This window comes from Neoarius graeffei, chromosome 22 (genome assembly GCF_027579695.1).
Source record: "Neoarius graeffei isolate fNeoGra1 chromosome 22, fNeoGra1.pri, whole genome shotgun sequence".
Classification (NCBI taxonomy): Eukaryota; Metazoa; Chordata; class Actinopteri; order Siluriformes; family Ariidae; genus Neoarius; species Neoarius graeffei.
The window spans coordinates 58,742,533-58,758,060 of NC_083590.1; the positions used below are offsets into that span (position 1 = coordinate 58,742,533).

Consider the following 15,528-nt stretch of genomic DNA (forward strand, 5'->3'; position numbering starts at 1 on the left):
TAAAGGTAAAAAGCTTTTACATGTCTGAAACAAAAGAAAACTAATTATTTTGATTTAAGAAGACATAATGAACGTAATATATTTATTGGTCTTCGTGTACTCCTGGAGATCTGTGTTGTAGGTGGCCGCCTGTCTGAACATGCTCCAGTCAGTGGTGGAAAAACAGTCCTGGAGTGCCTCTGAGGACCCCTCTGGCCACACATGTACCTGCTTTTTAGCTGGTTTGGTGACTTTAACAAGCAGCCTGTATGCTAGCATTAGCATAATGCCGCTTTTCCACTACCAACGCGGCTGAGCCGTGCCGTGCTGAGTCGAGCTGAGCGGGGCTGTTGGAGTTGCATTTCGACTACAACCGCGCTGAACCATGCTGGCTGGAAGTGGGTGGACACATTGGGTGGAGTTAGCAAAAGTGGGTGGACGTTACGTGATGTCGTTAGGCGGCGCAAACAGTGACATCAGTGACCTTTTAAGCGGTAGTCTCCCAACCCGGATAGTAAACAATAAACATGGAGGACATGGAGTCGTTAGTGTTGCTGGTCTTGGTGCTGTGGCTTGTTGTCACCGACAACGCCAACAGATACTGGCAAGAGCGTATAGATGAGGCGAGGCGCATAAGGCTTCAGAAATTCTCATAATTTGTAATTATTCTTCTTCCGGGTTTACGGTGTTTACAGATCCCAGCGTGCTCGCGGGCCGTGTGTGGGCATGTGAGGACACTCCTCCTCACCAATCAGTGCACAGGGGAGTGTCTCCTCACGCCCCAGCCCCACTCGGCTCGGTTTGGCTCGCTTCAGCCCTACTCCAAAACCGTGCGAGTTTTGGGGGCTGAGCAGGGCTGAAGCGAGCTGAGTCGTGCTGTTCGTAGATAGTCGAAACGCGAGCTGTGTCGGGCTGAAGTGAGCTGAAAAAGGGTAGTGGAAAAGGGCCATAACAGTGGAGTGATCTGAGGCCCCAAGGTGGGGGAGGGCTTTGTAGGGGCCTTTATGCATGGTGTAAACATTGTCCAGAGTATTGTTTCCACGTGTGGGGAAAGTTGACATGTCCATAGAGTTTTGGAAACACGCTCTTGGGGTTTGCATGGTTGAAATCCCCAGCCAGGATGAGGAAAGCATCTGGGTGGGCTGTCTGCTGCTCACCGATGAGCTGATAGAGTTCATTCAGCGTTTCACTCCTGTTGTTATTGGAGCCGGGAAGGATGTATATTGCTACTAGCAATATGGCTGTAAATTCCCTCGGCAGATAGAATGGCCAGCACTTAATAATTATAAACTCCACCAGTGGTGAGCAGTGTTTGCAGACCACAACAGCATCACGGCACCAGGCATCACTGATGTAAACACAGTCCTCTGCCGCGAGTCTTCCCCCCCTCGACTAGTGCTCTGTCTGACCGGTAGCATGTTAGCCAGGCTGGCTGAATGGCACAGTCCAGGAAGCTGTTAAGGCATGTTTCCACAAACACAAGGACGCAACGCTTACTCACAGACTTAGAAGATGAGCGGCGTAGGCGGACATAATCCAGCTTGTTGTCCAGTGAGCATACGTTGGCCAGAGTGATGGTAAGGATAGCCGGCCGGTGAAGGCTAGCCGCTAGCCTAGCCTGGATACCTCCGTGCTTGCCCCTCTTCTGCTTCCGCATGTTCCGCCTCTGGTGCCTCCACTGTGGGCTGGATGCAGGAGTGGGGGTCGGTGGTTGAGCAGGCCTCCGGAGCAAACCGTAGTCACATAGCACTTCTGCATCCGCTGGTTTTATATCCGTGAATATGGTTCTGCGGATGTCAAGCAGAAACTCACGGGAGTATGTGCGCCTTAAGACTGATGGACGCGACAAAAACAAACAGATACACACTGTTTTAAAACACAAAAAACACGAAAACACCATTCTGTCGGGATGGAGAGGAGCCCCTGCATGTGTACGTGCCGCCATTTTGAACTTTTTTTTAGCTTAGTTAGGGAACATTAACATCAGCGTGTCCAACTAACTCCTTGCTTTAAAACAGTGCGCTGTTGAATTTGTAGAGTTTTAGCTTGTTTGAATCAGAAAAGCTGCTAACACATCCAGTAGCATGTATCAGTCATTCAAAATACAAGCACATGCTCTAACCAGAGTTCAAAATAGGTATATTTTTGGCTAAAATGAAATTATTCTGCATGTTCTCTAATATTTTATAAAAAAAAATATGAACCATTTGAGCACAGGTAACCACTTCTGCTTCATTTCTTTGAGGGCTGAAATGTATGCTCTTAGTCTTTTTTTTTAAACAGTTGAACTGTTAAACTCCTTAAGCCTAGGTCACAACCGGACGTACGATTTTTTTGGCCGTGCAATTTTTGGCGTTTCCCAAATAGCTGCGGGTTTTTTTGTTAATGGAGAAAGACGCATGTTGGCCGTAAGTTTGTCTTGCAACCTGAAAAAAACATAAGTGCCCGTAGAGTTTGTTTGACATGACAAAGAACCTCTGCGGCCGGTCTGCGGCCAGTCTACGGCTCGAAAATCAGCACGGCACACGCGCGCCCTCCGTGCGTTTCTTGCACGTAGACCGGCCGTAGGAGCACGTATGGCCGGTTGTGACCGAGGCTTTAACCATGCATTTAGAGCCAATGATTTTCCGTTTCAAAATCTGGCTTTTTCCGTTTCAGACAATGAAAAATTCCGTTTCACAATTTCAGCTCAAAATTGTTCCGTTTGACTCCAATTGAGTAATTCTGGCTGGCATAATTTTACTTGGGTTTCAAAGTATTGCATCTCTAGACACAAATGGTCCTTTGCATGATGAAGTCATTCATTTAAAAAAAAAAAAAAAATTATTTATATATATATATATATATATATATATATATATATATATATATATATATATAAAATAAAACAATCACACTGACAGTAGGCTGATAAATTACATTAAAAAAATTAAAGTGGGATCACAGATTGAGAACTCAAAATACTTGACATACTGATAACAAATCAAGAAACTAGGATCACAGTTAACTAAAAACCCGTCTCATATATAATATATGCAATACAATAGTATTATATTGTATATAATACAATATAATATTATCTCAAAAATATTGAGAGTACTGATAGATTAATAGGGATAAATTAATATTCAGTAATACTTACTGAGCCTGTAATGACAATACTCATAACTGACTGCTTAAAAATATTACTCTATATCCATCTTTTTTAGTACACCATAAACTCATGAAACAATGTTTCCTAACAAAACACAACACACTCTCAAAAAGAGTAGAATAGCCCAACTTTGATTGCAATGACAGTCCTGAACATTCCTTGCAGATTCATCATTGAGCACTCTCAGAGTACCTCGAAACGCTGCTCAATATCACCATTATGATAGAGCATCATAAGTGTTGGTCTCCGTGAGACTGAATCTTCCATCATTTAGATGATGTTTATGAAGCATGTGTTTTTTGGATTTCAGGTGGTTCTTGCACGTGTCAACCCTGACGAAATCAATGCTGTGGTCACAAAACTGACAAAATAAAATGTCACTGCCAGCGTAGAAATCATCTGGAAATTGCTTCCCACACTCAGAAGCCGTAACTCGACTGATAAGATGCATTTGTTTCTTTTTCGTGGTCGCCATTCTGGTTGCGATGCGGGGAGCGAATCCATAAACGAGGAGCTCATTAGCTGGCTAGGTGTGCCACAAGCCAATCACAATCAGCGACAAAGCTGCCTTGACCGGAAGGGCACATCTGCTTGGGTGTTAGCAGCAGTTACGCAGAAGCCTTCTGCAGCAGTTACACTTTGACATGCGAGCAATGCTGAAAAAATGAATACAAGCGCAGATGTACTAAAAAACCATTATTTCCAAAAATTCCGTTTGGCAGTCAAAAATCCGTTTCACTATAAAAATTCCAAAATTTCTATCCATTTTCCGCGATTGCGGAAAATCATTGGCCCTATGCATTGCAGGTGTGACCTTTTTGCTGAGGCATCACCATTCATACCGATACAACCAGTGTGTTGATGCTTAAATTACTAAAGCACAAAATTGTTTTGAGCAAGTTCTTTATAGATCTAACCTCTTAATTTTGCTCTCAAAGTGCACCAGTTTGATACATTTAACTTTAAAATAAACAAAATTGTCTCTCAGGGGAGCATAGCCCCCAGAGCGAGGGCCACAGACCATAGTTTCACAAAATCCTGAGGGAAACACTGTATAACTGTCTTTTTTTTATAAATACTTTCAGTGTAGGGGTGGCACGGTGGTGTAGTGGTTAGCACTGTCGCCTCACAGCAAGAAGATCCGGGTTCGAGCCCCATGGCCAGTGAGGGCCTTTCTATGCGGAGTTCACATGTTCTCCCCGTGTCCGTGTGGGTTTCCTCCGGGTGCTCCGGTTTCTCCCATAGTCCAAAGACATGCAGGTTAGGTTAACTGGCGACTCCAAACTGACCGTAGGTGTGAATATGAGTGTGAATGGTTGTCTGTGTCCATGTGTCAGCCCTGTGATGACCTGGCGACTTGTCCAGGGTGTACCCCACCTTTCGCCCGTAGTCAGCTGGGATAGGCTCCAGCTTGCCTGCGACCCTGTAGAACAGGATAAAGCGGCTTAGAGATAATGAGATGAGACTTTCAGTGGAACATCTACCTGTTCTTTTGCAAGTTAGGGTAGCTATGAAAGAAATCCCTCTCAACTCAAAATGTAAAAGTAGGTGACTGTGCGACATATCCTAGGAGCATGTTGATGGGTAGTGAACTAATGTAGCGAGTGTTTGTGGAAGGAGGAATCATGAGACTGAGATCTCCACTTTTGAATATGAATATATATTTGTCACTGCACATTGTACAATGAAATTGGATGCCATCCTACCAACCAGTGCAATATCTGCTTATATTAGATAAGAACTCAAACTTTAAAAAGACATACACACAAACAAGACCTTCATACTCCCTGCATTGCACAGTCCCTTTAAAACAAGAAGCATTTAGTGCAGTTCTGGCTCTTGGGTAGAAGCTGTTTTTCAGTCTACAGATGTCCCCCCTTGCACTGATGTCACATTTACGCTAGCAACCATCGCTACCCTATACCTGGGGGACAATCGAATTTTGTTTACATACTGTTCACATACTAAAGCCAAGCAAAGATGTCTGGCATCTGTTGCTGTTGTCCAAAGAAAACTACAGCTAAAAAGCTCTACTACCAAATTACTTAGATAATCTTGGTCAGAAAGAAGCAAAGGATTGATATCTATGGAAATTAGAGTTTATTAGTCGGTATGATCCATATAAAATTCCTCGAAACAACTGGAGTGACTGTGTAGATTTGTAGCCTAGCATTAGCTACATGTTGGATCATACTTCCTTTTCCCCCACAAAGAGTCCCGACATGCAAGAACAGTTAAAATAACTACAAAAGCAAGAAAACCACCTTTGTGAAAAGAAAGTTTTTCCGACATCAGCTTTTGGGAACAGAATGTTGCAAAAGCCAAAGTATTGACTCTCAGTGGACTCCTCCCTGAACTGTGGGCTAGATGATATTCCTGGCCCTCCATGTCTCAACAACCCCAAGGACATCTAGTTACAGAGCTATCTGCACTCCATAATTTATACATTGATACTTATTATTGATAAATCAGACACTTTCATGAAAAAGCTAAATCAAATGCGAGCAGAAAAAAATAAAACGAGATTCTGAAGCAAACTCTTCCATACTCACTTCCGACTTTCTACCTTTTTAAAATACATTTTAAATTCAATCACGAATTTCTCTAGAGTTCTCAGGCTTAGCGCCTCTTTTCGTATTCTCTTTAACCACGCATTTCTTTGTTGTTCTTGAAGCATTTGCTTCTCTTTGTTAACAGTTTTGTTGATGGCGGATAGATGGTAATACTTATCTATTTCTTTATTTTCATGATTTGAACAACCAAAAACAAAAGGTAGTGTTAACTGCAAGGAGTCTATTTACCCATCTCTTAATTGACCTGCACTGTCTGCCCAAGGACAGCAGTTCAGAGAATGTCTGGGGTGGGCTGGATATTTTAATATACCCTGGGGTCTTTTGAGGCAGCAGGAACTGTAAGGCTCTTCCAGAGGACAGAAGGCATCCGATGATGATCTGGGCAGTGGTGACGACCCTCTGAAGCACTTTCCTCTCTGCTGCTATGCAGCTGGCAAAACCACACACTGATGCAGTATGCAAGTATGCTCTCTGTGGAGTAACAGTAGAAGGACACAAGCAGTTTTTTAGTGAGGTGGCCCTTCCAGAGGATCCTCAGGAAGTAAAGTCTCTGTTGTGCCTTCTTTATCACTTGTGTGGTGTTAGTGTTCCAGGTCAGGTCATCCTCAGGAACTGGAAGTATGAGACCCTCTCCACACATTCCCCGCTGATGAGAATAGGCTGAATGTCGGTTTTCTTTTTCCTGAAGTCTATGATCACCTCCTTGGTTTTGGTGGTGTTGAGGACCAGGTTATTGTCTCTGCACCACCAGACAGCTGCTCTATCTTCTCCCGATAATTGGACTCATTCACCCCAGAGGTGAGCCCCACTATGGTAGTGTCATCAACAAATTTGATGATGCCATTACTGGAGTGGGTGGGGTGCAGTCGTAAGTGTAGAGGGTGAAGAGTAGGGAGGTAGGGGGCTCAGCACACAGCCCTGTGGGGAGCCAGTGCTGAGGCTGAGGAGATGTGGGGGGCCCTACTCTCACCCTCTGGGAGCGATCAGACAGGAAGTCCATTATCCAGAGGCAGATAGATTGAGACAGTCCTAGGTTTGTCAGCTTGGACACCAGTCTGTGAGGGAGAATGGTGTTGAATGCTGAACTAAAATTCACAAAGAGCAGCCAAGCATAGCTCACCTGCTTCTCAAGGTGAGTGAGGGCAGTGTGGAGAGTTGTGGCTATGGCACCCTCTGGACCTGTTAGCTCTGTAAGCATACTGGTGTCTGTCTAACATGGGTGGGAGGTTTGTGATGACGCGAGTCCGGACCAGTTTTTCAAAGCACTTCATGATGACAGGAGTAAGTGCCACTGGACAGTGGTCATTCAGGTTGCTGCTGCTGGTCTTTTTTTAGCGGTGCAACTATGGGAGAGGACGTCAGGCAGGGTGGGATGGTGGACTGGGACAGGGACTGGTTGACTTCTCATGTGATACCCTATGGTCTTGTACATAACACGGTTCGAGGAGATGTTTTATTTTACTCCAAGATGAATGCCCATCAGCAATACTGGCCAGAGGTGATCAATTACTGCAGGAGTCCCAAAACAATAAGACTTCATTTTTTTGATGGCCAGTTAATTGCCCAAATCAATGGAGCAGATTTAAGTTTTTGTGCTTGGTACATTCCTAAGACTCAACAGAATCACCTCAAGTGACTAAAATAGTTTGTCACAATGGGTAGTTTCCCCCCCCACACACACACACAGGTCAATACAGTTCTAAAACTACTTTTTACAACAGTTTAATTTATCAGTTATTTGCCCTTATTTCATTTTGATAAATGAGACTGTTGTAAAAAGTAGTTTTAGAACTGTGTTGAACTGTGTGGAAAAAAAACCTACCCATTGTGACAAACTATTTTGGTCACTTGAGGTGATTCTGTTGAGTCTCAGGAATGTACAGTATCAAGCACAAAAAATTAAATCTGCTCCATTGATTTGGGCAATTAACTGGCCATCAAAAAATGTATACGTCTTATTGTTTGGGGATAACGAGTTGATAGTGGGAGAGGTATTCAATGAGTAGTGTAAAAATTTCCATTCCATTCAATGAGAAGAGTGAAAAACCCTCCCACTGCCAATTCTTAATCCCATTAGAGCAACTCTTAATCCCATCAGGTTAAATCACAATGGGTAAGGCAATGTTTTTTCACACATTCCAACACAGTTCTAAAACTGTTTTTTACAACAGCTTCATTTATTGGTTATTTGCCTTTATTTTGGTATTTGACTAGTACGTCTTGAAATTAGCTCTTGTGCTAATTTACTCAGTTCAGAACCACAAACAACTCTGTTACTATGTTATACAATTACTCTGTAATTTTGCTCCCACTCTAGCTCCAAATTTTACTTTCTAAACTAAAAATAGAGCAAAATTAACTATTACTGAGGAAAATCCTTTTGACTCTGGAAAAATAACTCCATCATTTTTCCTGTGTATGCACTACAGCACATGCATATCAACCGATCTGCTCATCAGAAATGGAAGAAATATTTACACTTACTCCAGTTGATTTTTGGCTGGATCAAAACAAAGTTAAAAAGCCACACATCGGCCACACATGACTGGCCAATGTGTGGCTTGGATGTATGGGCTTCGTCATGTTTTGCTTCTGCACTGACAAATTTTAATCGCAGATAAGCGATAGGCTGATGAAGGAGGAGGTAGGGCATTGATGGATGTCCGCCTGGTCTCCAGCATTGAAGCAAGGCACTTCAGCACCTGGTCGTGTCACCAGGTGTAACGGCCTTGTTTCAGGCTTGTTTTGCATCACACCAGGATGTGCTTCAGGTTGGCCGGAGACTGACAGAGGAGGCATGTAGGGTCTTCTCCGTATCACTGGTTGAGGTTGATTGGAGATGGCAAGACATCATAGGTGGCTTGTATGACGAAGCTGCTTTGATGTGCTTCCATGTTCCACAGATCCCTCCAAGAGAATTTTCTTTTCTCAACCCCTCCCATCGCATCCACTGCCCCTGCGTTGCTTGAGAAGCGGCCTTTGCGCACCTCATTGCCTGTTCTTGGTAGCATACCTCCTCAACTACAAGACCTCGGTGCTGTGATGGTGTTGCTTTGTGCCAGAATACATTACTTTCTCCAAGCTCAAGGCCTCCTCTCCCTTGCTGCACATGAACAATGATGTCCTGATGCTTAAGGGATGACTTTGCCTGCTGCGTAGCTAGTGAAGGGGTCCACTTTCTTCCAGTTTCCAGAATGGGAGCTGTTCAGACAACATAAGGATCGTGGGATTCTGTCTGTCATTTCCAGCCTAACTTTGGAGCACTTGTATTCCTCTGTTAGAGTGGATACTGGAAGTTCTAGAATACCTTTCCCATACAGGCCTGTACTGGTAATGCACCTAGGGAGACCAAGCCATTTTTTCGCAAATGAACTAACCAGCCTCTCCAGTTTTTCAACCTTGGAGAGTGGGATCTCATAGATGGTCAAGGGCCACAACAGCCAGGTGAGGAGACAGAACTGAAAGCACCAGAGCTTCAACCTGCCCAGTAGGAAGGACCCGTCAGTGCTCTCCAGGCCACTGATGGTATCCTTCCTAATCTAGTCTGCTTGATCTATATCTTTGAAGGTTGCATTGTACCAGTGTCCAAGACTCCAAGACGTTGGTATGGGCTCCTCACCAATGTAAAAGCGTTGCTCGAACAGCTTCCCTCTGACGACCGATATGCTCCTGGACTTGCTTGGATTTATTTTCATTCTAGCCCACTCAATGTTCTCTTGGAGCTTCTTCAGTAGTCGCCTAGTGCAGGGCTTGCTTGTTGTAAGTATGGTCATATCATCCATGTATGCCCTGATAGGAGGGAGTCGGAGACCAGGTTTGAGCTGCTCTCCTCCTACCACCCACCGGGAGGCCCGGATGATGACCTCCATGGCCACGGTGAAAGCTAGCAAGGAGATGGTGCATCCTGCCATGAGGCCAATTTCCAGACACTGCCATGCTGTAGTAAATTCATCAGTTGTAAGGCAAAGCTGTATGTCCTGGAAATAGGATTTGACTAGGGCTGTGATGGGCTCTGGGACACTGAAGTAACTGAAAGCAGACAAAAGGAGATTGTGAGGGACTAAGCCTAAGGCAGTGATGAGGTCCAAGAATACAACATGGAGGTCTCTTCCATCTTTTTTGGCGGCTTGGATTTGATGCCAGATCATGTTTGCATGCTCCAAAACACCCAGAGAAGCCTGGGATCCCCACCTTCTAAACAGACATGTCAATGTAGTAGTTCTTCTCGAGGTAGGCTGTCAGCCTGTGAGCCAAAATGCTGAAGAAAACCTTCCCTTCAAATGTTCAAAAGACTGATGTGGCAAAACTGGTTGATAATAGCAGAATCCTTTTGCTTTGGAATTAGGACACCCCCTGCCCTCCTCCAGGCTGTGGGTATTGCTCGTTTCTGCCACAACCACCGTCATCAGTCTCTACAGGAACCATAAAGGGTCATTCCGTGCCAACTCACCTAAATTTCAGGAACTCCCCCACATCACTGTCTCAGATTTTACTCAAAAAATTCTCTAATCAAGAATCATATGTTTGTACCACACATGCAAAATATTAGCCCCCAATTATGTTGTAGTTTTGGAACTACAGGCCTTTGAAATATTGATGTCAAAACACCACGTCGAAATTGGCTCTTTCCCCAACTTCAGAGACCCATAACTTTTTATTGCAGCTATCTAGAAAGTTGTGTGTGCAGATTCTTACTGAATGATACCCACTCTTTTCAAATCTGTTGCCAGAAAGCCTCTGAAGGACATACTTTTTGCATAATAGGAAGCCAAAAATGGCATTTTGGCCAAAATCGCTTAAAATTCATTAAAACTCAAAGGGGCCTAGTAGAAATATGAAACTAGTTAGATTTTTTTCCTCATTACATAGTAATTGTAGGGTTGTTATCTGTTCACAGAAACATATTTTGCGATGAAAATTATATTCCTGAATTTTTAAAATTTTTTTTAACATCTTACGTCCTTTCCGAGGGGGCTAAAATAGGGCATTTTTGCCATCTTATTTGTTAATGTGGCTAGGGGTTTAGGATCTTCTAGTTTTTTGTGAAGATGCTCTCATATAAGATGTAACTACTCCCTGATTTTTTTTAACAAACGCCCCTTGCTTCATATTTTAATAATTTTTTTTGTACATGGACAGTTTCATCATTTTTCACTTTTTTCCACATTCAGAACTCTGTAACTCTACATTGGAAAATTCCTACTAGCAGCTATTTCAGATTTACATACACTGACATACAAATTTTCATATTTTAGTAGTAGTCTGCCCAAGAAATTCATATTTTTCTTTCTATTGGGACCTAAAAACAGCTATTTGGCCAAAAATGACAAAAATGTTGACTCGATATTTTTCAAGTTCTGGAGGGAATGGGCTATTTTCCTCATAAATTAAAGATGTGGTGACTTTTTCTATCCTGGAACAAGATCTCATCACAGCTTCTGCCCAATTGCACCCACTCAGCTGGAGATGAGAAGGGTTTCTTCTGATGTGGTACCATCATCGGTAGTGGACATAGGACCTGAAACCACACCAGTTTTACAGTCCCAGTTACAGGCCCCAAGCCAAATGTCCCAATCTGCACCAAATATGTACCAGCCAGGCAAATATATTGCCTGTGTTTATGACAGAAAATGGTACATTGGAAATATTGTCACCAGAAATGAAGAAGAAAATGATGTGTATGTCAATTTCATGAGACAAGGACGAGGCAACACATTCTCATGGGCACCACAAAGCAGGAAAGATGAATGTTGGGTGCCTTTGCTTCATGTCCTTTGTGTGGTAGAGGCCCCAAACATAAAAAGTGGGGGACGCCATTACCAACTAACAGAGGATGACTTCAAACTTGTGAAAGACTTAAGTTTTAACTTATGTACTACTAGATGACAGTTTATGAGTGTCTTAGCACATCACATGAAACTGTACTGCCTGTGAATGAATTACCCATTATCACGGATGCCCATATTTGACTTTAAATTATGTACAAATCTTGTGATGTTTTTCAACATCATGATCATGGATCATTGAATGTGTTAATATGTAAATAAAACCTCATTGCTAAATGTTTTGTGCTTACACAACCTTGAAGTATATAAAAAATACTACTCCAGAATTTTGTTGTTATTTTTCTATATTTTCCAAGGATATTCAACAAAAATTGCAATTATACCTAAAATTTTCTAATTGCAAAAAATAATATACAATACAGAAAAAGTTGTTCAGGAAATGTGTATGCCTAGATTAGGTTCTTATAAGCCTTAATTTGTGTGCAAAACACCCCTTTATTATTCCCTTGTTTATTAAAAGCTGCCCAGCGTTTTTGTCATTTTTGGCCAAATAGCTGTTTTTAGGTCCCAATAGAAAGAAAAATATGAATTTCTTGGGCATACTACTACTAAAATATGAAAATTTGTGTGTCAGTGTATGTAAATCTGAAATAGCTGCTAGTAGGAATCTTCCAATTTAGAGTTACAGAGTTCTGAATGTGGAAAAAAGTGAAAAATGATGACTGTCCATGTACAAAAAAAATTATTAAAATATGAAGCAAGGGGCGTTTGTTAAAAAAAATCAGGGAGTAGTTACATCTTATATGAGAGCATCTTCACAAAAAATTTGAAGATCCTAAACCCCTAGCCACATGACCAAATAAGATGGCGAAAATGCCCTATTTTAGCCCCCTCGGAAAGGACATAAGATGTTAAAATTTTTTTTGTAAATTCAGGAATTGAAATTTCATGGCAAAATATGTTTCTGTGAACAGATAACAACCCTACAAATACTATGTAGTGAGGAAAAAAATCTAACTAGCTTCATATTTCTACTATGCCCCCTAGAGTTTTAATGAATTTTATGTGATTTTGGCCAAAACGTCATTTTTGGCTTCCCATTATGCAAAACGTATGTCCTTCAGAGGCTTTCTGACAACAGATTTGAAAAGCGTGGGTATCATTCAGTAAGAATCTGCAAACACAACTGTCTAGATAGCTGCAATAAAAAGTTATGGGTCTCTGAAGTTGGGGAAAGAGCCATTTCGTCATGTGGTATTTTGACATCAAAATTTCAAAGGCCAGTAGTTCCAAAACTACAATGAATTGGGAGCTAATATTTTGCATGTGTGGTACAAACATATGATTCTTGATTATAGAATTTTTTGAGCAAAATCTGAGACGGTGATGTGGGGACCCTTAGGTGAGTTGGCACGGAATGACCCTAAAACATCTTGGAGCATTCTTGTAAAGCCTGTATAGTACTCCGTTGGGCCCAGGGGACGATGCAGCTCTTGACCGACGTACAGTTGTTACTATCTCACTCCACTTGGGAGGGCTGATGTCTAGGGGAAGGTACTGGTGGCATGTCGGGTGGGGGGATGATCTGTTCGCAATGCCAGCTGTCCATGTGGATTGCTTGAAGGTGAGCCTCGAGGTTTTTTTGATGCAAGTTTGTCACTTTTCTTCTTTATACTTAACAAGTCTGTCAATCTGTTTGTCATGCTTGTATGATAAAAAAATTCTAAAATATTTATCTAAATACATGACCTAGTCATTCTAAACCTGTGGAGCTTTGCCGACGAAGCTCTCAACCCCAGAGAGATAAATTATACAATAAAGAAATATTTGCTTGACCATTATTCAGGTGTTACTAGTATTTCTATTATTAACAGGTGAATTTCCACCACACTGGCTAAAAGAACTGATGTAGGATCACATTGTGATCAAATTTGTGATTTACACCACTATTCCACATATCACTGACAAAAAGAAACTGATATTAATTGGAGATACCTTCATCTAGTCATCATATTTTTTTACTTAAATATATACAATCTTTATAATAAATTGATGACAAACTCACAACCAAGGAGTCTCCACTGTTCCCGGCTTCCTCTCCATTTACCAACTCTCCCTGGTAGGGTCCGAAGTGTGCACCTACTGGAACAGTACCTCCCTTATTAAACACTCCCAGGCCTGCATCAGGGATACTAGACTTCTGGATTTCTAGCCCAGGAGGAAGAGTTTGTCTGGCTCGGTCAGGGACTCCCATGGGAACAAGAGTATCTGGGATGAAGAGGGGCGGTCCATGAATCTCACATTTGTTGAGGAAGAAGGATTTGCAAACTTCGCAGTCTGGGAGTAGAGAAAAAACAACAGGAAGAAATGAGACCCAAATGTGTGTGTATATCTAAGACCATATACAGTATGTTAGTACTGTATAAAGATTATTCAAAGAAAGCTTGCCAGTAAGGTTTACTGAACAGTTGAGATGAGAGGTGTCCATCAGGACTGAGATCACACAGGATAACAAGGTACACGAGTACGAATTTTTTTTTTTACTTCCTTGTGGGAGTAAACAAGAGGTCAGGTATGAAGCTTGCAGGGCAAAATAAAACAAACAATGTTCATTTACATGACTGTGGCACTGTATGATGTATTTGCAGTATTCTTAAGACTTGCCTGGTCAGGCTCATGCTCATTTTAAATTCGGTTACTTGTTTGCTTATCTTCTGGGAAACAGAATATCCCAAATTTGTTATGAAATCACATGCAGGTACAAACAAAATTAACTGTCCACACAGTAAGTAAGTAGTCCAACGCACCTCTCTATTTGAGCTTGCTAACAATTTTGGCAGTTCTCGATCTAGGCATTTTTCCCCAATGCCATACATCTCGGATTCAGATTTAATTAAAAGAAAAAAAAAAAAAATCACTTGATGGCAATTTAAGCATAACCTATTTGCTGAAGAAGAAACCAGTGGACCCAGAGGAACTCCCGTCAGCATGGGTGAGAACTTGTAAAACTTCACACAGACAGCAACCTGAGCTTAGAATTGAATCCAAGACCCTGGAGTTGAGCCACTGACGCCCCTAAATCCATATACAAATATCTGGACTCCTGTCTCTCACACCCATACGTGCTTATTGAACATCCCATTCCAGGGTCATGCTGAAGGGCATACTCTTTGGCCCCTATTAAATCACAGCTGGTTGGGGTCTTCTGCGAGCTCATGCATGTGGGGAAGAGAGCACATAGCACTTTCCTCCAGGTGTGTTTTGCTATCCTGTGATGCAGCATGGGCTGCATTTGGAAAAGAGGAGTATGGCAGTGGGGGTGTGGCCAAGTGTCAGTTTGTGAATGGAGGGCGGGGCTGGGGAAGGTTTGTGGCAAAGTCAATATACCTGTTGTCAAATAATGTTTTCTGTGTGTGCGCGTGCGTGCTGCAGTGATGATGGAGGATAGAAAAGGAGGGGAAGAGCAAAGAGAAGAAAGCTCCCTGGACCAGAACACAACTGTGTGTGTGTGTGTGTGTGTGTGTGTGTGTGTGTGTGTGTGTGTCCTAAAATTGAGCGAGTATGAAGCAAAAAAGCCAAAAATAAATGTGTGTGTATATCTCCCACCTGCCGTGTTTCTGTCCTCCACCCACATCAGGGACTTGTTACAGTGGTGCTGAAACCCAGGAGTATGGAAGGGAACCACCACATGGAGTCCTCACCATTCAAAGATCTCATCCATGCCCTCGCTACTGCCCAACAGAACAAGCATCAAGCAGTGATCGCTCTACGGAAAAAGCAAGAACAATGCTTCAAAGTCTTGATGCTGACCCAGCAGGAAGATCGCCAGACGTTCTGGCACTTGCTCGCATCGGCGGGGTCCTCGACCGCCACCACAGCAGACCCTACCTACATCACGCTCACGACAATCTGGAAGCCTTTATAGCACTCTTTGAGCAAGCGGCCAAAGCATGAGGGTGGCCGGTCAAGTAGCGCACGGCGTGCCTACTGCTGCTACTGATTGGAGAGGCACAGCTCGGCACTGACAGCCTACTCG

The 15,528-nt window shown here is 42.7% G+C and overlaps 1 protein-coding gene across 9 annotated transcripts in view; it reads right to left on the bottom strand.

The window, feature by feature from the left end:
• Nucleotides 1–15,528, bottom strand: part of LOC132870983 (uncharacterized) — a 103,359-nt gene that overhangs the window by 32,943 nt on the left and 54,888 nt on the right. For 4 of the 9 annotated variants that reach the window (XM_060905050.1, XM_060905052.1, XM_060905051.1 and 1 more), the window contains 2 exons: nucleotides 15,099–15,258; nucleotides 13,558–13,829 (listed from right to left, as the gene is read on the bottom strand). The exons of 1 other annotated variant lie outside the window; for it this stretch is intronic. In XM_060905050.1, coding sequence (XP_060761033.1) covers nucleotides 13,558–13,829; nucleotides 15,099–15,126 — 300 coding nt within the window. In that variant the 5' untranslated portion in view covers nucleotides 15,127–15,258. Of the gene's footprint in view, nucleotides 1–13,557; nucleotides 13,830–13,940; nucleotides 14,003–15,098; nucleotides 15,259–15,528 lie in introns of those variants that run through there. 4 more of the 9 variants (XM_060905054.1, XM_060905047.1, XM_060905048.1 and 1 more) reach the window with 2 other exon arrangements.